Source organism: Condylostylus longicornis, unplaced genomic scaffold, assembly GCF_029603195.1.
Source record: "Condylostylus longicornis isolate FDR11 unplaced genomic scaffold, ASM2960319v2 ptg000011l, whole genome shotgun sequence".
Lineage (NCBI taxonomy): Eukaryota > Metazoa > Arthropoda > Insecta > Diptera > Dolichopodidae > Condylostylus > Condylostylus longicornis.
This window is the reverse complement of record NW_026577980.1, coordinates 774,543-796,277: the sequence shown is the minus strand read 5'-3', so window position 1 is coordinate 796,277 and position 21,735 is coordinate 774,543. Positions and strand designations below refer to the sequence as shown.

Below are 21,735 nucleotides of genomic sequence, written 5' to 3'. Positions count from 1 at the left end.
TATTTGAAATAAATTACACAAAAAAAAAAAGAAAATGATCATTTGAAATCCAAGGGAAAAAAATCAAAAACTTGAAAAAGCAAAATGTCATATTTGAAGTTTGTAATTATATAACTAAAAACAAAAAAACGTTAAACTTTAACAATTATTAAGAATGATTGAAATTATTGAAAATTTAAAGGATAATAATTGTTATATTGACATATATAAGCCTCGTATATATAATATAGGAATACAGAAACAACAAAACATGAAACACTTTCGTTATATTGTACTCGTTGTTACATAATGTGATTTACAATGAAAAAAAAAAACATTCTTCTAAGCTATAAAAAAAAGTAAATTTCCATGCAATTTCATTTTTTGTTTCTTTTCTTGTTTTCTCTTTCTGTCTTTTTTTTATTATAATCATATATTTATCGATTAAGGATATTCAAAATACGTTAAGGAATCATAATGAAATTATTATAAATGTATAAAAGATTTTTCTCAACGAATAATGAATATTCTTAGTGAAAAAGTTTTTTTTTCATTTTTTGCTATTTTCATATATTTTTTTTTCTTATTATTCTATTTACATTTATAATAGGACATCTACCAAAATGCAGATCTAACGTTGATTTGATTAATTCATCAATCCAATTGTAATTGCTGCGAATAAGTCAAATTGACGTCAGATTTGCGTTTTGGTAGACGCTCTTAGTTTACTCCTTAAGAAATTGTATTTTTTTTTTTTTGATGTTATTTAATTTATATTACTTATATGTAAATTGTTTGAAACAAAATATGATATTTTTTAATTGTTTTTTATTGTTTTTATTATTTATTTTTTTTTTTAAATTATAAATTTAAATGCTATTAATAGCCTTGATTATATATTTTTTTTTTTTGTGATTTATATTAAAAATTTCTTTTTTTATTTTTGAAATTATTATTATTACAATATATATATATACACATAATATATGTATGTAACTCAATAATAATATAAATTTTATTACTAAAAATGTATACAAAAATTGTATGTGTATATTAACAAAAAACGCACCACTTATAATACAAAAGAATTTTGTTGTTTCAATCACACAAAAAAAAATTTTATAATATTTTAATAATATTTTTATTTATATGTATGTTGATCGCAAATTTCTCTCACTTTTCAGAGTGAATAAAATCTCACTTATTAATATTATATTAATATAGCTACATATTCAGAAAAGAAAATTTATTATTATAATCATTTTGCAATTAGTGATATGTGTAGGTTTTCAGTTTTTTTTTTGCTATAGTGAAGGAAACGTGTATTTATGTATGTATTTGAGTAATATTGTTTTGACATTTCGAAGCATTTTTTAGGCTCGTGTCATCATTGTCACAAAGAAGTGAATAATAGGAAAAATTAGTGAAAGAGACCAATAAACTTCTTTTTTCTTTCACCAAAGCAAAATTTTTTCTCTCAACAAAATAAAAATGAGTATCTAAATAGTGCTGTATCATTAATTTTTTTTTAAGTAACGACACCGAAATTTTTTCCAATTAAAATTGCAAGATGGCAACAATTTTTGATATCGATTAGTTTTTAATGATGATCAAAAATTAACGTTAGGTTCAGAAAAATCTGAACGATGAAAACAATATTTGTGACCGGGCCGTTATTGTACTTTCTCCTTTTTATTTCTTAGTGTCCAATTATAAAACGTAAAATAAAGCCGAATGTTTAAATTTGAGAACGTACATACATACATACACACATATTTTTGCTCTATCCCTCTTTGTTTTGACGGAATTACAATGAAATGTTTGAAAGTTGAAGTTGCATTATGTATAATTCTTAGATATTTTGTCAAAAAAAGTGCAGTTTTAATGTAAATAAAAAAAATTTTCGGATATTTGTCAACAATAGACAAGTTTCCAAGAATTTTGTTAAAATATTACATATTATAATATTTAGCTAAAATATCAACTAGCTACAAATGTATGTATATGTATGCAAAAATTGTTTATTTTTGTTTTGTCAATTTTTTTCGGATTTGTAGAAAAAAATGTGATTGTTGTTGTTTTTTTTTCCCAAAGCGTTGTAAAATAATAATCTATTGGTAGTTTTTTTTTAGAAAATATAAAAAGAGTAATATTTTTCGAAATTTATGAAATTAAAAAGGGGCCCTCCTATAATTTTTTGTTATATGAAAAAGCTACAATTGAAAATACATCAGAATCAAATTCTGCAGTAAAATGAAAGAAGTTTTAAAGTTAATTGTATTGACATAAGCGTGGAATTAGACTGTTGAATAAGTCTTCTATTGTTTACCTTTTAAGAGAAAGAAGGTTATCGTTACATTTTTAACTTCACTGACATTCTTTTTGAATTACATTACAGCTTCGAAGAAATTAGCGAATACAATATACTTTCTCTTAATTTTATAATTAAATACAAAATGCCGACCTAAAATATTAGCCTAACCTACCTACCACTATAAAAAATATTTTGGATATTTGTTTTCCCCTTTTATAATTAAATATATTATAATTAAATAAATTTTAAGATTATTTTTAAATTTTGAGCGCATCATTACATTTTTGAAACTTTTTAACGCCTAAATAAATTAGCAAACACATAAAAATTAAAAACAAAAATGTTAAAATTTCTTAAAATTTCTAAAATTAATTTTTGTTTTCTTCTTATATTATAAATAAATTGTATATAGTATAAAGATAGACCATATAGTATACAAGAATTTTTATAATAAAGAATAATGAGATTTTACATAAATAGAATTTAAAATGAGGCGATTTCGAAGAACTTTACATAATTTTGTTAAGTGTCGTTGAAAAAAAATCAAGAATATAAAATAATACTTGTAAATTATTGGCAATCTTATACCGAAACGAAAAGATTGTGTACTTAATGTTTCTGTTATTGTAAAATTCCTGGTATTGTAAAACTGTTTGAATTTATTAATATTCTGTTATATTTTACGAAAGGTTTATATTATATTGGACAGTTGTTCCTAAGTCTTGTTTTTGACTTTAATTTTGTATAATATGTAATATTTCTTTTTATTCTCTATTTAGGAGATGAACCAGAATTTAGAAAAATACATGCGTGATTATATTTTATATTTATATACTAAACAAATTTATGATTAAATAAATTTATAATAATATAGGTATAATACATTTATTGCATTTGTTCACGAATGAGTCGGATTCTTTAGCAATAATTCCAGCATAATTGTTATTCGGGGCTTTTGTTGTTGTTTTTTTTTATCAATTTCCAAAGGAGCATATATATAAAATTTTATCGATCTTTTCTGGTTTAGATCCATTTTGTTTTATATAAGCAGGGATATATCGGGCAGAAAGTTATCTTAGATAACGCACAATCATCTTGAGTTGGCTTTAATCCTCCGGTATATATTGCGCTACAACCTATCCTTGTCAACTAAATGACTCGCGCAATATAATATTTCAATATTCTCTCATATTAAAGTTAGGGAAGAAAGAACTTTCAAAGTGACAATTTGATATTTGGAAAAATATCCTTGACTTTACAAAAGTACTTTTTGCAATAATACTGTATTAATACGATTCAAAAACCTAGTTGGAATAGTTTCCTAAATGAAAAATTGAAATTATTTATTATAATCAGTGTCAACTCAACAACTTTAAAAACACATACATATGCCAATTATTTTATTTTAATTTTCATAAAAATTTATTTGTATAAAATAAAATTCTGTTCAACAATAATTATATTTATTTATTTCAAGGCTACATTTTTTTTAAATATTAAATTTACATACATATACTCAATAGACAATCACTTACATACATTAGAATAACGTGAAATCAAAAATAAACACAAATTTACTGACATTAAAAAAGGGTAATCATGTCATTTTCAATCTTATAAAGTAATTTTTAATTTGATTTTTTTCTTTTTTTTTTTTTTGTTTATGTCGTACTGTATACGAATGAGTGAAATTATTAATGTAATTTTTTTTTTTAATGTTATTTATTTATTTTTACTATCGTAATTGGTAGTTATACTAATATAACAAATAATGATTAAAATAAAAATATAATCGAATGACCATAGAGTTTGAATGAATTGTATTTTTTTTATGTTGTCTATACCTACATATATATGTATAAATACTTTAATACTAACCCTTAATACAAAATAATACAGTAAATGTACATAATATTTGTACTTAGGTTATGTTTGAATGAGTAGGAGGGGTGGGTGGGATGGAGGCGGAAAGGGGAACTGGCCGGGTTGTACTTTTAATGCAACTAATAATCTAAAAAGCGTTATTTATAGTCACTTTAATATTATTATTATTTTTTTTACATTCAAAATATTTTTTTTAGAAATATGACAGACCTTCAGAAAACACTATTTTTTTTTCTGATGTACGAACTAATTTATGTGCACATGCATGTACGATATTACGGAATGACAAAGAGTTCCTCATGTTTTTATAGCTTATTAATTATTAATGAATTTTTTGAAATAAATTACTTTTACTGTACATATTTGTATTTTTACCATTAAATAATTTTTTTTTATTTTTTGAAATTTTATTGACATATTTACATAGTGGCCCAAACATATTTTATAAAATATATCGATATGTATTATAATGAATATTAATACTTGATAGATACTTGTTCAATGTATGTATCTGACTGAGTTTTATGAATAAATTGATATATGTATATATTCTAGATCTGATAAAGTTGAAATGAAATAAAGTAAAATTGTGTATGACAAATAAATTATATACTATAGTATAATTTGAAGGATCACGCGCACATTTTTTTTTTTTTTGAAAAGTATCAAATGTGATCCATATGTTAAATCCTGTGTGTCACAAATTTAAGACATATTGTCTTCAATTTATAATTAATAAACGTAAAAAAGTATATGAATATTTAGGACGAATTTTAAAAATTTAGAATGAATTATAAAAAAAAATACCTCTTCCGTCATGATGACGACATGAATACATGAAAGATTCAAAAATATAAAAAAAAATATATGACGATTCCAAAAACGCTATGAATTTGGCGATCAAGTCAATCACGTCAATCGTTTTAACTTGTAAAGTAAAACTCATATGCAGTTAAAGTGCTCATATTTAAAAATTATACTTACTAAATCCAATATAACATATAAAAGAATGGAAACAACTGAAACAATGACAATTATTTAGGCTAGCAATTTCTGAACTTATGACAGTAGCGTTATACTGTGTTGGAATCGCCTATTCCATATATTCAATAATAATTGTAATTTTATAATCAATGATTGTAATTTTTTCGGATTTCAAAATTTTTAACATGTTTTCATACTTTCAATATTAAGATGAATTTGACGTAAAAACTCAAAAACTTTTAAATGAGCATAAATATCCCAAATCAATATTGTTTAAAATTTCAGTACAACATGAAAACATAGTTTCTTATTTTTACTTATCAAATTTCATTTCATTACTGTACTCGTACAACTTCAACACCTTTTCACTTAAATTGATTACGTAAAAATTAAATTAGTATTTATTATTCATTGCTTTTACTATTCTACCAGCGGCAATTCCAGTCCTCTAATGGTTTTTCGCGTTTGTCCTTGTTTTCTTTTTTGTTGTTCACAACAATTAAATTTTTTTTTATTGATTGATTAAAAAAAGTATGACAGTTTTATATGGAAATCTAAATAAAAAAAATTAAAAACCAAAATCTGAAAAAGTTTCCTACAAAAAATTTCATTAAAGATTTGTGTATAACAATTTTAAGCACGACAAGCTGACTAAAAACCCAAAAAAAGCAGCAGAAACAACTGCCATTGTCGAATAATATGTAGAAATGTTCAAAGTCTGTTTGAAATTCACGTAACTGCGAAATGAAATCATTACACAATGCAGCGCAAGTTTCCAGTTTTAATTTTCAAATGTCAGCTTTTTTTCCAATGTTCTTTTTGGAAAAATTCGTCAAGTTCGAACTGCATCAGCATTAAAACACCTAAAATAAAATTTAAAAACAAGATAATTAAGGTAACACCTACATACATAAATTATAAATTTCGATTTCTTGAATTTAGATTTCCTTATCTTTACGTCAAAAACTAAATCAAACGATTTGCTTATATAACAATAAATAAGTTTTCTTAATAGAATTTGTTTTAGCTTAAATATTCCTAATATATTGTTATACTTAAATTTTTACAAAATTTTATGAAATTCTATAAAACCTAAAAAAAAAATTTTTTGTCATTTTTATTTATCAATTGTGAAAAATAATTTATTATATATTAATTTTCTGTTATATCGTAAATATTTTATATATATAGTACTTATTTTTAAAACAACGTGGTGAAACAAACATTATTTTTTGATTTTCTATATAGAAAGAGGCAGCCAAAAATTAGCTTCTCTCTAGAAGAAAAATGTGTTTTACTTAAATAAAAATAAGACAATAAAAAAAATTCTTATTTTCTTTTAGACAATCAAAAAAAAACCTTTTTACATACATACAAACATATAAAAGCGATTTGTATAATTAATCGTACAAAATTAATATGTATTTATGTATAAAGTGTTATATGCTCTCCCAATACTTAGCTGTATAGCTTATACATATGAATAAATTTGAAAAATAATTTTTTAAATTGGTGTTTCTACTATCCAATTCTAATTTTGCATTTTGTCATCTGAGTATAATTTTCTAGAAGATCTTTGCAGAGAAACGCATTTATTTTAAATTCGCATTGCAAAAAATTTGAAAATCATTTAAATTTTAATTGCAATATGGAACAACGCACACAAAATTGATAAGTAACAGTATATGGACAAACGTATGGTAATGTTAGGTTGCTACATTTATTGCTACATAATTGTTAGATGTTTTTAAACTTTCAGCAACAAACTTTCGATTATATCTTAGTATAACAGTAAATGTAATAGACTGCTGGAGTTATAGTATTTTTATATTTGTTCATGATTAATGAACTGGATTCTTTATTTTGTTCATTGATTATTTATCATTTTAGTTGTATTCCTTTGACTTTTTTCACTTTTATCATATTGTGTTTATGTATTGGACAGTCACACTATTGAACTACGTATTTACAGAAAAAATAATTTGACGCATGAGTTAATTAAGTTTCATGTTCCTTGAAAAGTCTAATATTTTCAAAATCTTTCTTCAACGAAATTCCATTCTGGCCAACTTGATTGTTGCCCCGTTTCTGATGGATCGCATTTATTAATTGCATTAATTTATATTAAATTTTAAACCTTTAAAAATTTAATGACTGTGTTACTATTAATTCTTAGGATCAAACAAAAAGTGTGTAACGTTCAGTATGTTGTTAGAACTGGAACAAAAAATTGTCGATCTTTCTCATCTTTCGATTGTTTTAAACTTTTACAAGCTTTTTTCATTTACAACTTACAAACTATAAAATACTAATGGTATATCTTGTATCTTTAGCTACAATTCAAAAACATATTGATTGCTCATTATTGTAATTAAAATTTTAATATGTGTTGTATATGTATAACAAAGGAGCGGCGCTGATGTTTTGCTTGCCCCTTTTTGTTAAGAGAATTATTTTTCCCCTGCATTTAATACATTAATAATAATGAAAACTTCGGTATACTCATAAATAGCCGGTTTAAACGTGAGGTAAAAAAAAAACACAAATAAAGCACGATCAAAATTTAAAAAAAAAAAAGAACAAATATTTCAAAACTATTTCTTGTGTATGCCAACTTTTTTTTTTAGAAAACAAAAATTATAAGAGCTACAATATAATATACAAGCCCTGTATAATATGAAAAGCGAAGCAATTTTTAGAAAATATGTGTGTACCTACTTACAAACATACTAATTTACTGATTTTGTTTTTGTTTTCTGATATTTTCCCTCGAGAATGATCCGTTTTTCTTATTTTTCTTTTTTGATGTATTTAATTGCTTGTTGTTCACATATGCCAACGATATTTTTAGATTTGAGGCTCAACTATACTTTCAAGATAAAGAACAAAAAAAAAATATTAAAAATATTACAAAAAAAAAAGAACGACGAAAAAAGATCTGAAAAAAAAATTAAAAAAAAACAATAATGACAATTTACGGAAAATGGCGACATTTTTTTTTATAATTTTCTTTTAAATTAAAAAAAAATAAAAATAAATGAAAATTCTGATTTTATTTTAGGGAAAATGCAGGAAAAATACTTAATACATATAAAAATACATCAACTATAATGTACATTTAATATGTATTTTACCTTATATGTATATGTTTGTATACATAGTATGTACACATGTTCTGGTTAATTCAGTTTAATCTTATTGCCATAAATCACCTTAAAAGGGACAATTCTTATTTAGATTAGAAAGAATGATTCTTAATTTCAAATATGCCTGCCGAAAAATTTAATTTTTTTGATTTGTCTAAAATATTCTTGCTAAAAACACCTCACTCTCTTTGTATGATGATCAAATGAGTTTTCAAATTCTATTTATAGAAACATGATGACCATAAACGTCACAAATAATGCATTAATAAAGAAGAAATAAGGCATTTATTCTCTTTTCTCTTATAATTTTAATGTTGTATTAAAACTTATTTATAATGTGTGTATTACAATAACTAAATTAAATTTGAATTCATTTAAAAAAAATTTATTAAATTTTTTTTTACGGATAATTGCATAATTAAAAAATAAAACTTGCAACACAAATATAAAACTTGTAACTGTTGTATGACAGACCAAAGGTATTATTATTGATTGATAACAAAGACGGTGTTTTATTAATATCGTTTGACATACCATATTACTGCAATTTTGAAGTCGGGTATTCTAAAAAAATCAAAAATTTAGGTTTTTTTTTTTGGTTTTATTCATTTTAATAAAAATTCAAAAATATTTCATGACACCTCCTCCTTCAATATACAAAATATAAGGGTTGCCCGAAACAAAATTGCTACAAAATTTTTATAATATACAAACATGCATATGTAAGAATGTACATATATCACAGAATCTTATTAAGTGACACAAAAATAAACGTGAAATAAATAAAAAACAAAAATGCGAGAAAATTTTATATTCAGAGTCCAAGACAAAAAAAAAAAAATAGTTTTTATTTTTATATAGTGAAAATCATTTAAAAAAAAAAGAAAATATTTTTAGATGTTGAAACTGCGATATAATTCTTTAAATTTTCAACAATAATTTTTCTTTTGTATGTGAATATAAATTTAACTTAATTATAAAATTTTCAAATATATTTCAAAACTCTTTTGTTATACAATACGAATGGTAGAGAAAATGAAAAATTTAGATAAATAGGGCCTCTACCAAAATGCTGCACATCTGTAACGTCAACTTGACTTGTTCAGCAATACAGTTTTAACTGCAGAATAAATCAAATTTTACTAGTTAGAATCAAATTAATTAATTGATTTTGATTACATTTTAAGAGGCACCTTTATACTTAATGCATATATAACTTATAAATTACTTTATATGTTTACATACATGTATGTGTACCCATGCGTCATACGTTTCTAGTTAGAACTTTAATTTTTTGAAAGTTCAATACTGAGCTGACAGATTTAAGTCAAATTAAAAAATGTTTTATGTCAAGAACTAAGAGAAAATCTAAGTTCCATTCCTCTAAGATATTGAGAGAAAATCTAGAGTGAAAATAATTTGAAATCGTCTTTTGCTTTTTTGACATTTATGGTTTTCATTTCTGTAAAACAATATTGAATCCTAAAAACATGTAAATCTTCATATCAATAAAATGAAAAAACAATAATAGTATGAAGTTTTATCTTAGAAAATAATAAATATGGGATAAAAGAATTTTTTATTTGTTATATGTATAATTTTAATTTGTTGTCCGCTAACATGAAAGAAATTTTAAAAGTTTTTGAATTAACTAGAATTTTTCAAAAATTTGCCAATTTTATAATGAATGAAGATTTTGAAATTTTAAGAAAATGTTCTTTTCAATCTTTTGTATTATCATCTCTCTCAATTATCAATATCTTACTTAATTCTTCTATTGAAAGCATCAATGAACTATGAAATTTTGACAGCAGATGATGCTTGTGAATCTTTTTACGTTTATTTGGCAAATCTATCACCACAGCTAAAGCAGTATGCGTGAATTACTTATTTGAGAAGTGAACCGTGGAATTGTGTGTATAACATTTGAATTTGTGAATAACAATTAAATATAACGGGTGCAATATTGCATGAATGTTATTTTAAAACAGAATTTGATGTTAATTGTTTTAAATAAATTGTTAAATATGTATTTTTAATAAAGGTGTATAACTTCACACGTGTCATAGAGATAAAAGAAACTTAGCCTCAAACATTTATTTTTTTTATATTTTTTTTAACATTTTTCAATATTATTTATGTTATGTATATTTTAAGAACTCCCATCAACTATATATTGTTAAAATTTTTTTGTTTTTATCTACGTACATACATACATACATATATTTATTTTAATAATAAATTTATTTCAATATTTTATTTTCCTTGAACTAATTTTGTTACTGCGTTAATAATGTTGTTGATGTAACCGCTGTTGCTGTAGAGCATGTTAAATCCTATATATATATTATGTAACTTAAACTAATTAAGAACTTTTAATTGTCTTGTAATTTTCAATAAAATTTTGTATTCCAACTATATTTTTTTTACTAATACCGACGACTAATTTTTTTATATGAATATAATCTAATAACTGGTACGTAATTCAACAGTTTGACAAACACGATTAAGTATTTACATAATAAAAATAGGCACAAAGTTAACACACATTCAATTGCCAGAATAAATATGTGTAGCCACATTTATTATGAAACATACATATTTTTAAGAAAATTATTAATAATTTATTAAATATTTCTATTCATTCTGATTGTATAATATTTTATTAGACAAATGTGATTAATAGAAACTTAATTCAGTTCCTGAAAATATAGAACGAAATAAATGGCAAATTCATCAACGTCACAGACATTCTCGTAAGCTGCCAAACTCGCCAGCAATTTTTATTAGTTATTATATATCTATGGCGAATTGATTTATTTGTCAATTTTTTTCAAACATAATGGCAGCATTGCATGGTATTGACAATATTTTAAAGTAAACTATCGCATAAATTTCTTTATTCTTTTGACAAATTCGCGTATACTTGTCATATAATTTTTTCATTTGTCAGATTTTTAATTGAATTCACGAAACATAATACCAAATTGTCTATTAAAAATTAGAACTGTAAAATATTTAAATTAATAGATAATTTATACAATTAAATTGCAGTGATTTTGATTTAATAAAAAATATTTTATTAAAATCAAGTTTTAATCAATTTTATTAAATTTCTCATGTCTTTTCTTTTCCTTTTGTTTTTTTTTCTCGTTTATTTTTTTAATATGTTGCAGTTTTTATTGCTTTAGAGACGTTTGTAAACTATGATAATTCTCAAAATAAATATCACAAAAAAAATCGGCGACAGTAATAAATGATTTGTTTATTATTTCCCTCTAATGATGGTAAATTTTTATGTTGTTCCGGTGCAAGTATCATAATATTATTAGTACTTACATATATCACAGTACACGTAGTAAATAGTAATAAACTCTCATACAAAGCTCTTTAAGTCCACTTGTCAAAAACGGAAATTGTCATTTTTGGCCAATATCTCATATGTTCTATAAAATTACAAAACTATCAGATTTATTACATAAAGTTCTTTGTGTAAACTTCCTCAAAATAATGTGTATAATGTCTGAGAGTTTACCACTATGTACTACACTATATTTATATACTGTGTCAAATAATAAGCAATTTTTTTTTAAATTAATTGTGCAATTGTTATTGAATTTGTTTAGCAAATGGTTTTATATATTATTTTTTTTTTACTTTTGTAATTTAAATCAAAAAAATAAGCTCATCACCGTTAATTTAAATAGAAAACTTCATATTACTTATATAAGAGTGGTGTTTACGATTATTTTCATTTAGAGAAATTTTTCAAAATTATCATATGTATGTTACATACCAAATACAATGACTCTACTGTAATCAAAGCCGCTTTATTTATTAGTCACTGAAAATTATTATTTCCAACTATTAGTGCATCGATTATATCTAATCGTTATAGGTGAGCACTATAAATTTTTAAATGTTCAAGATTTATGAAATATTTTTGAAGCCTTTATCTATCCAAATTTGAATTCGGAGATCAAATTCCAAACAATTTAAAGCAATCGGGATTCAACCAATTTTGAAATAATGAGAGTACTCTGATTTTCATTTTAATTTCAAAAATCCTGTCATTGTATTTGAAAAATTAGTATATTTTGTTAAAATTCTTTGTCGCACCTCTACTAAATTTCTCTATTTGGAAAATGAATGTACACTGCGTTCAATAAGACAAAGGTAGTTAGTATATAAAACTCATGACCATAGTCCAGTGTAATACCGTTATAATGTGAAATTTCGAAAAACTCAATAATGTGAATGCAATAATATAAAAGCTTCAATTTTACTAAAGAATATCTGATACATTTCACAAGTTGTTACCAGTTTACTAGATTTTCTGAAATATCAGATAAAATGAAATATATATATACATTATTTTAAAGATTTAAGCAAAATAGCAACTTCAAGAACAAGTTTGAAGTCATCAGAGTTTATGTAAAACACTGTCACTCCAAATTGAATTTTAAAAGCTATTTTAAAACCAAATGGTTTGTAAAGTACATATTATATTGGCTAGCAACAGATGATTAAAAAATTTTATGATTATTTTATATCATACCGGTTGTATTATCCTGTTGCATACAACATATTCAATACATTATTTTGTTAATACAAAAGAACAAGCAAGAAAATGTGAGCACAAGACTTCGCTAAAATCATTATCTCCAATTTATTGCACAGGGTTGTCATTACTGTATTGAATTTTTTCGTTGTCATTATGACGGTATTATAAATGTAATTGATTTGTTTTTTTTGTGAATTATTCTGCGTTTGTTTTATTGAACGGCAGTTGTTTTTATTATGAACTATTAATAATTTTTACAATATTTTCTTTTACTTAATTTTACTGATGATGAAAGGGCCCTTTGTATTTTTATTTTTTTTTTTGGAGCAATATTGTGCTAGTTTTTTTTTCTGCAATATTAGATATAATCCAGATTTTTATAATGATTTAAGTAAAATACTTTTTAGGATTTTAAAAAAAATTTAAATAAAAAAATTTTTGGCGGGAAATTTGTAAATGAATAAAAAAAAATTCGTTCACAATCAAAAACGAGAAATTTGTTTTAGTTTGGTTTTCATTTACTTATTATTTTTTCTTTTTTTTTTTGTTTGTCTTTAAAAATTTATAAATTTTCAATTCTTATTTCAAGTTTTATCAAAAATCAAAAAGAAATTAATTAATTAAAATACATATTTAAAAAAAAAAAAGAATCAGATAAAAAAATTTGCAGAGTTTGACGTTTTTTATTGCTGAGAGTTTCGTTTTCTTTTAACACTAAAAAACTAGACAAAATGAGAGTTTCTTACCAAGTTTTTTTCTTGCATAGTGGTTTTCAAGTGTTCATTTTTTTTTATAGATTTCATTTTTTTTTCAATTTTTTTTGTGTTGTTTTTTATTTAAGTATGAACAAATTTTTATCAATAACTCTTTTTTTTTATCTCATTTTTATTTTTCCTTTCTCAACTGTTTTCAACTGATCCAGTGTGCCACCATCTTACGTGTATGGTTCACCATATTTAGCAGCTACTACAGCTACAGCTGCGGCTGCTGCTGCCGCTAATCCAACTGCCGGTTTAGTCCCGATACAAGCAGCAAGTCAATTAAATCAATTTTATGAATATCAAGTAAGTTAATATTATTTTAAAGAAATTTTGAATACATAATTTGGGTTTGGTAAACGTAAGACAATTTTAATAAATACGACAAAATCTGCAAATAAATCAGTATCCGAAGAAAATTTGATTTTGTCTTATATATAAACTATAATTTTTCGGGTTAAAGAATTTAATATTGTTTTAAAAAATTTATTTAAATCTTGAAAATTATTTATATTTTATAGAATGCTGTAGCTGCTGCTGCCGCTGCACCATATCCAGGACAATATGCGGGCTTTGAAGCATATCCTTATGCTGGTGCTACAGCTGGTAATTTCTCTATTATTATACTAATATAAAATTATATTATAATAATTTTATTTTGAAAACAGACCAAATATTTTATATTTTAATCAAAAATTTTTTGTTATAACATAATAATATTTTATTTGTTTTTTAGCTGCTGCAAATCCTGGTTATATAACACCATACGCCTATGCTCTACCACAAAATTCCGCTGCAGTTGCAGCGGGAGCATTTCCTGGTGCAGCAGCCCTCAATCTCTACCAACAAGCTGCTGCGAATGCATCCTTACAAGAGGCCAGACTGCAATAATATCATGAGACCAAATTAAATTATTTTTATTATTTAAAATAGTTTATTTATATACATATATATTTTAAATATCAACAATATACATACATTATTATTATAATATTACATAATTTTAATTAAAAAACAAAATGAAGTTTAGTTATATAGTTTAAATATGCACATTATACATACATATATACATAAGTACATTATCACAATATTATTTTATTAGTACTTATGTAAATTCTACTCTTTTAAATAATTTTATTTTAAAACCAAAAACAAAATTAATATCTTGTAATAAAAAAAAAATCTTAATAGTTTTTTTTTTAGAACTCAATAGTCAAGAACTGATATATTGATGTACCAAAGATGTTATATATATATACATATATTTTTATATTACAGATATTATGTTATACAAAAAATAAGTTTTCTTTGGTTAAACTCCAACGTGTCCAAACAGAAAATATTGTTTTTTTTTTTTTTTAATATTTTATAATTTTCAATTGAAATAATTTATTTTAATAATTCATTTTGTCATGAAGCAAATAAGCTGTATAAACTTTGTACTTGCAATCATTAAAACAATTTATAATAAAAATAATTTTGTATTGGCACAATATCTTTAATTCGGCGATAGCTATTATGTCTCCGAAAAAATGAATATAAATTATTAAGAAATTAATACAAAAATGTAAAATGAATTATATTTTAAATCAATGTAAACTTCATTATTATATAAACCTATATTTTATTTAATATTATAAAAAATTTAATAATAAAAATTAAATATATATTTTTGATAAAAGAAAAAATAAATATAAATGGCTCAATCACAAAAAAAAAAAATTTTTTTGAGTTAAAAACTGAATAAATTTTCAAATTAATATTTTAAATACACTATCGGTGCGCTGTTAATTTGTCAAACTATTTAATTTTAATAAAAATAAAATTTAACATTCATTTTTAACAAATTTAAAATTTTTTTAAGAATTTTTTCTTTATCTACTCAAATTTGACTATAATTAAAATTAAATTGAGCACACTCTTTTGTAAATTTTAATCACTTTTAAATTTAAATCAGCAAATTGATTAAAATCAGTAAACAAATTCTTTTAACTTTTCCAACAGTAGCTGAATATAAGGTGATTTTAATGCTACGAATGTTATTTTTTTGAAGTACAAAATTATCAAACTGCTCTCTTATTTTTTTGAGTTTTTTAAATTAATTTAAACCTAATACTTTAATGTATATTTATTATATATTTATATGTATATTTGTTTAAATTATAATTTATTCAAAAATTTCACAAATTACAGCGTAAAAGAAAAATGAAAATTTATCATATTAATTTAGATATACATATATATATGTATAACATTATAATTTGCAAATATTTATAATAAAAAACTTAAGTAAACTATTTATTTTTAATTGAATATTAAAAAAAACAAACATTTAAAAAAAAACAAATAATTTTCTAATTAGTTAGGATTTAAATGAATTATGATTTTAATATGGAAAAAATCAATTAATTTAATAATTACTTATTTAAACAAAAAAGAAATTAGGAAAATTACTTAATTGTTAAAAAAATTCACAATTTTTTTTTTTTCGTTTAGTTTATTTAATAAGTTCATATAAAACTAAAAATAAATAATGGTTATTTAAAATAGAGATTTTTATAAACAATATTCAATATTCCTATTGTTGCATTGCATTAAAAGTTTTTTTTTTGCAATTGCGAGTAGCTATATTGTTTTTTTTTTTTATAAAAATCATTATTTTTTACTTATTATTTTAAAATTAAAATATGGTTAAAAAATTGACCATTTACACTTAATTAAGAAAATAAAAAATTTATATTTATTTGCACAATCATAACTTAAATAATTATTAAAATACATACTTTGAATTTTTAAATAGATTTAAATAATAATAACAACAATGGGTAAAGCAATTTCAAACCTAATTTAAAAAAAAAAATAATAATAATAATATGTAAGTAAAAACTGTATTATAGTTTATATTTATAAATTATTTATATGTATATTTATAAATAAACTGGAATTACAAATAATTTTTTTTTTCTGTTCTACACTATTAATTTTTAAGATGTAATCGATAATGTAAAATTGAGTCTATCGATAATGCTAAAATATAATCGATAATGCTAAAAACAAAATGACAAGTAATTAATAGTGCTGATTACGTGTCATATTATTAAAAATTTTTTTTTTGGCAGTTTTGTAATAAAACAAAATTTCAATTGCTGATTTTGTTTTTTATGCAAAATGAAAAATTTTGAAGAGGATAAGAGTAATTTTTATTTAATGAAATTGAGCGCTAGGAAATATTCAAATGATAAATAAATTACTAGAGCAGTTATCAACCGATTGCATTAATATAACCAGTTGTTTTAGCATAAATTCTTAATTGCCGGTTCGTGACCGTCAGATACAATCTTGTTATCGACCAACATTTGACATTATCGATTACACTTTAATTGAATACAATAATATTTTAAACAATATTTAATATTGAAAACAAATTGCTAAAAACAAATATTTCCAATTAAAAAATAAAATATGTATGTATTTATTTCAATATTTTATACAATTTTAACATTTTTGTTGTTTTATATACATACATACATACATACGTATATTTTCAATATTGTTTTGTTTATTTACAAAATATAATATTTTAATTTTATATTATCAGTTTTTATTACTTAGAAATTTAAAAACAAAAGAACCAAAAATTCTTGAATATTGTCAACTTCATTAATAATTTTATTAAATTTTTGAATTAAAAACTTTACAATATAATTAATTAGATGAGATTAGAAGAGTCTCTTAGACTATTTAAACATGTGATAACCATTATGGTTTTCAATGGTGCACAATTTTTTGCAGATAAAAAAAGTGCAAAAAGTGCATACAACTTTTTGTTCTCAAATTCTTTTCATATATTTTTTTTTTTATTTTTGTTATTTCTTTACAATAATTTTATTCAACGAAACAAAGAAATATTTATTAAAAAATTTGTACTAATTTTAAAAAATAAAAATTTTTTGGCATCAAACCTACTTTGTTGATTTTATGTTTTTGCTGTTTTCGCCAAATCTATTTTCATGTCAAGGCTTATGCTTTATTTTTTTTTTTTTGTTTCAAAAATAATAACGTAAAAATATTTTATATTTAAAAAAATTATTTTATGTACGTAAACTATTTTTAACAGTTTTTTAACAGCACCTTTGTTTTTTATTTGTTTGTTTTCATTATAATTCGATTTTATTGAATTAAATTGACATTTCGAATTTGATTAAATTGTAATATTTAATTATCATTGTCAAAAAGTAATATTAAATTCGATTTAAAACGTATAATTTTTTTTGAATTTGTTTTTTTTTTTTTATGGAAATTAGATTAGAGCAATTCTCTAGATTTTCTGGAACAAAAAATTAATTTTATATTTCAATTTAATACATAAAATAAATAACTTCAAAATCGAATTTAATTTATGACTTTATCGTAATTGACGAGGGAGAATACCTTTGCAAGTCAAATGAACTTGAATCGTGAACTCAGCAATATTACAAATCATAATCAGTGAATGAATTTCATTCATCAGATCCAAAATATAGCTACATCAAAATACATACATATTTTGCTTTCATTTGTCGAATAAAAATTTTCATTTGATAATCACTAAGCAGAATTTGTTTGATAGTATTGAAAACTGTATAGTAACAAAAATTTTTATTAACCAAAAATGTCATTCGCTTTGCCTGTATTATGATAAGGTCTTTTTTAATTAATCACAAATATTTTCTTTCTTTTCGATAATTATCTTAAAATTTTACATTGCACAAATTTTAGGAAAACCACGGTTTTTTATATTTTTGTAATCAAAGCCAAAGAACCTCTGTTTAGTGTATATCAAAAGCGGAGTACAAAAGAAGTGAATTACTTTGTTATGTTAAAAATATTATTTCATTAAAAGGTTCTTTACTTTCTTTAAAATAATAAGTTCTAAAATTCTTTATTAATTTTCTAGTAATTGTAGTATATTTTTGAATATACATATAAATATTTAATATATAAATATATATTTTTAAAATTATATGCATATATATAAGGGAGAACGTACTATATTTACAATCATAAAGTAGAAAACACCAGTATCCAAGCTTACAAAATAAATATTCAAAAATGTTTAAACAATTTATTTAACTATTTATATACATATATTTAAACAATACAATATACATACATATATATGTAGATAAAAGTGATTTTAAAAAATATATGTAAAATTCATTTAATACTTTTAATATATTAAAAAATATATATATTTCTATAAGATTATACTGCAACAATTTTAACAAAAAAAAAAAAAAATATAATATATAAAAAAAATATTTTAAATTTCTAGTCAACTATAAGACACTTTTATTTTTATTACTTAATAATCAATTATTTAAAAATAAATAAAACAAAAAATAAAATACATTATAATTTAAGGTTAAGAAATAAAATGAAAAAATTTAAAAAAATAGATAGAAAAAAAAAAAACAAAAAATAATAATATTGTTAAAATAAACAAAAAAAACTATTTATTAAAAAATTTAAATAAAAATTTCATATAAAACAAAAAAAAAATGAACTTATAGTTAACAATTTATCAATTATATACAATAAAAGTAAATTTATAAATTATGAGAAGCTATAAACAAAGAAATAAAAATAATAATTTTCTCGTCTTTTAATTGCAAAAAAAAAAAAAAGTAAAATAATTAGCAAAAAAAATCACATAACAGTTGACCCCACATTGAAGAACAAAGACTTTAAAAGATTGAAAATTAATTATTAATCTTTTCAAAAATAATTTCATTTACTATTAATGCTTTCGTTTTCAAAAAAATTACTAGGGTCCTACAACACTAACCACTTTATATTTTTTTTTTTTATAATCAATTAATCAAAAAGTTTGCAAAGTTTCTTTTTGGTACCGGGAGTCAAAACGCAAACAGTTAAAATTTAAAAAAAAATTAAAAACTTAATAAGCAAATATAAGAGTGGTTGGTGAAATAGGGCCGCGCCCTGGCTATTTATTGTTCATTACATGAACGTTTTAATTTATTAAATTATTTTATTAAAAATTAATAAAAAGGAAATATTTTGAGTATTACAAGAGCAGTTAAATAATTGTATTGCAAAGAGGTTCTCATAAACGCAATACTGCAAAATAACAATGCCATATTCCGTTAATCGTATCGCTTATACTAATTTCGCTATAAATAGCACAGTTTTCGCTATATATTACAATTTATGCGATTATGAAAGCGTCTATCAATAATAATAACAATTTGTTTCTCTTTTTTAAATAAATATTTTTTGATAAATATTTTATAAAAATTACAAAAAAGTTTTGGAAAACTTCAGTTCGGGTCTTCAGAAAAATTTTTTTTCAATAAATAAAATCATAAATATTTCAATATAACAAAATAATAAAGTTGAAAAAAAAAATGGCAATCAATTATAAATTATAAATTAATATTTATATTTGATTATTAACAAAAAAAAAAACAAGGGCACAATATGATAAACGTTTCAAAAAAAAAAAAAATAAAACAAATGAAAAATAATATTAATTGAGTTAATAAAAACAAAATAAAGAAAAGAAAACCAAACGTAACAAACTAAAAATATAAAATAACAAATTTAAAATTTGAAAATGGAACGTACAATTATTTTTTGAGGCCTTAAAACCTAAATTAACAAAAAACAAAACTTTTTTTTCAAAGTTTTATCAAAATTATAAAAATAAGAAAAAAAATATCCTTTTTAAAAATTTTACAAAAAGAAAAATATAAAAAACGATTGTAAATTTACATTTATTTATATATAAAAAAAAAAATATTTAAAATAAAAAAAAGAGAGAAAAAATTATATAAAAATGTAGTTTAGCATCAAAAATAAAACAAAAAAAAACCTATACAAATAATCGTAACCATTAAGATATTATATTTTAAAAACTAAAATTTAAAAATTGTAACAAAAACAAATAAATAAATAATAATAAAAATTATATAAACATTATGTATAAGTGCATATTCGCTTTTTCCTTCCCGTGTGGTGTCCTTTTCATTTGAATCAATTTTCTCTAAAAAAAAGTTTTTGCGAAATCACATATTTTCTGAGTCACATATGAGTAAGTTTTGACCTTTCATATCGCAACTTTCCCAAAATAAAGTGAAAGAAAACTACTTTTATGAGTTAAACTCGTACCACAGGTCTCACAACATGAGAAAATTAATAATAGATTTGATTTTAATTTCTCTTTCATGATCCTTTTTGGGAGCACTTCAAAAATATAAACATAATTGTCGATTTCCTCTCAAAATGACAGCTATTAGAGAAAATTTGAAGTAACACTGTTTAAACTTTTTTTTTTGTCACTCAGAAGGAAAAGAGCTGTGCTTTTTTTTTTGGTGACTGACATGAAATGAGAAAGTGCGTTGCGTTAGATTTGCGGTAAGAACAAATAAATTTTTTTAAGTGGAAAAGATCAATCAGAGTGATAGCTTTCACTTATTATTTCATTAAAAATGATTAATAAAGATTCATTTCATATTTTTTGAAACCACTAAAAATTGTGAAAATTTATTGAATAATAGTTCAATAGAATTGAAAAAAAGGGTAAGTTTTTTCAACACAAAAATTAAAATTTCAAATTTGATGCTAAATTTGGAGTTTTTGAAATAATTTAGACGTACGCGCAAAACAATTACCTATTAACAAATTTTTGCACGTTTTGTTACCTTTAACATTTAATTGTTTTTCTTTAATTTGAAAGTTTTTCATTTAGACGTAATTCACATTAGATGTTATTAGTTTACAAGTAATTTTCTTTTAAAATATTTTTAGCGATGCGTAGCGACATCTATTAATTTGGAATAGCACCTAAATACATATATAATAAAATTTACGGTTTTTTAATGTGAATACAAATTTTTATTTAACATGAAAACAATATTATAGAATTGATGGCGTATTAATTTAAGCAAAATAATTTAAGATTTATATTCATAATATGTAGTTGTTTGACAACATTATGCAAAGCTATCTTATTAAAACTTTCTCGACTAATAATAAAGATAAACAGAACAAATTAAATACCATTATATAAGTATATACTTTTGCAAAATATGAATAATTTTACAT

At 22.2% G+C, this 21,735-nt stretch overlaps 1 protein-coding gene across 3 annotated transcripts in view; it reads left to right on the top strand.

The window, feature by feature from the left end:
• LOC129619205 (RNA-binding protein 24-like) overlaps positions 1-15,593 on the top strand; it is a 33,195-nt gene extending 17,602 nt beyond the window's left edge. For all 3 annotated transcript variants that reach the window (XM_055534343.1, XM_055534342.1, XM_055534341.1), the window contains exons 6-8: positions 13,794-13,935; positions 14,151-14,235; positions 14,366-15,593. In XM_055534343.1, the coding sequence (XP_055390318.1) occupies positions 13,794-13,935; positions 14,151-14,235; positions 14,366-14,520 (382 nt within the window). In that variant the 3' untranslated portion in view covers positions 14,521-15,593. The remainder of the gene's footprint in view (positions 1-13,793; positions 13,936-14,150; positions 14,236-14,365) is intronic.
• Positions 15,594-21,735: the final 6,142 nt, after the last annotated feature.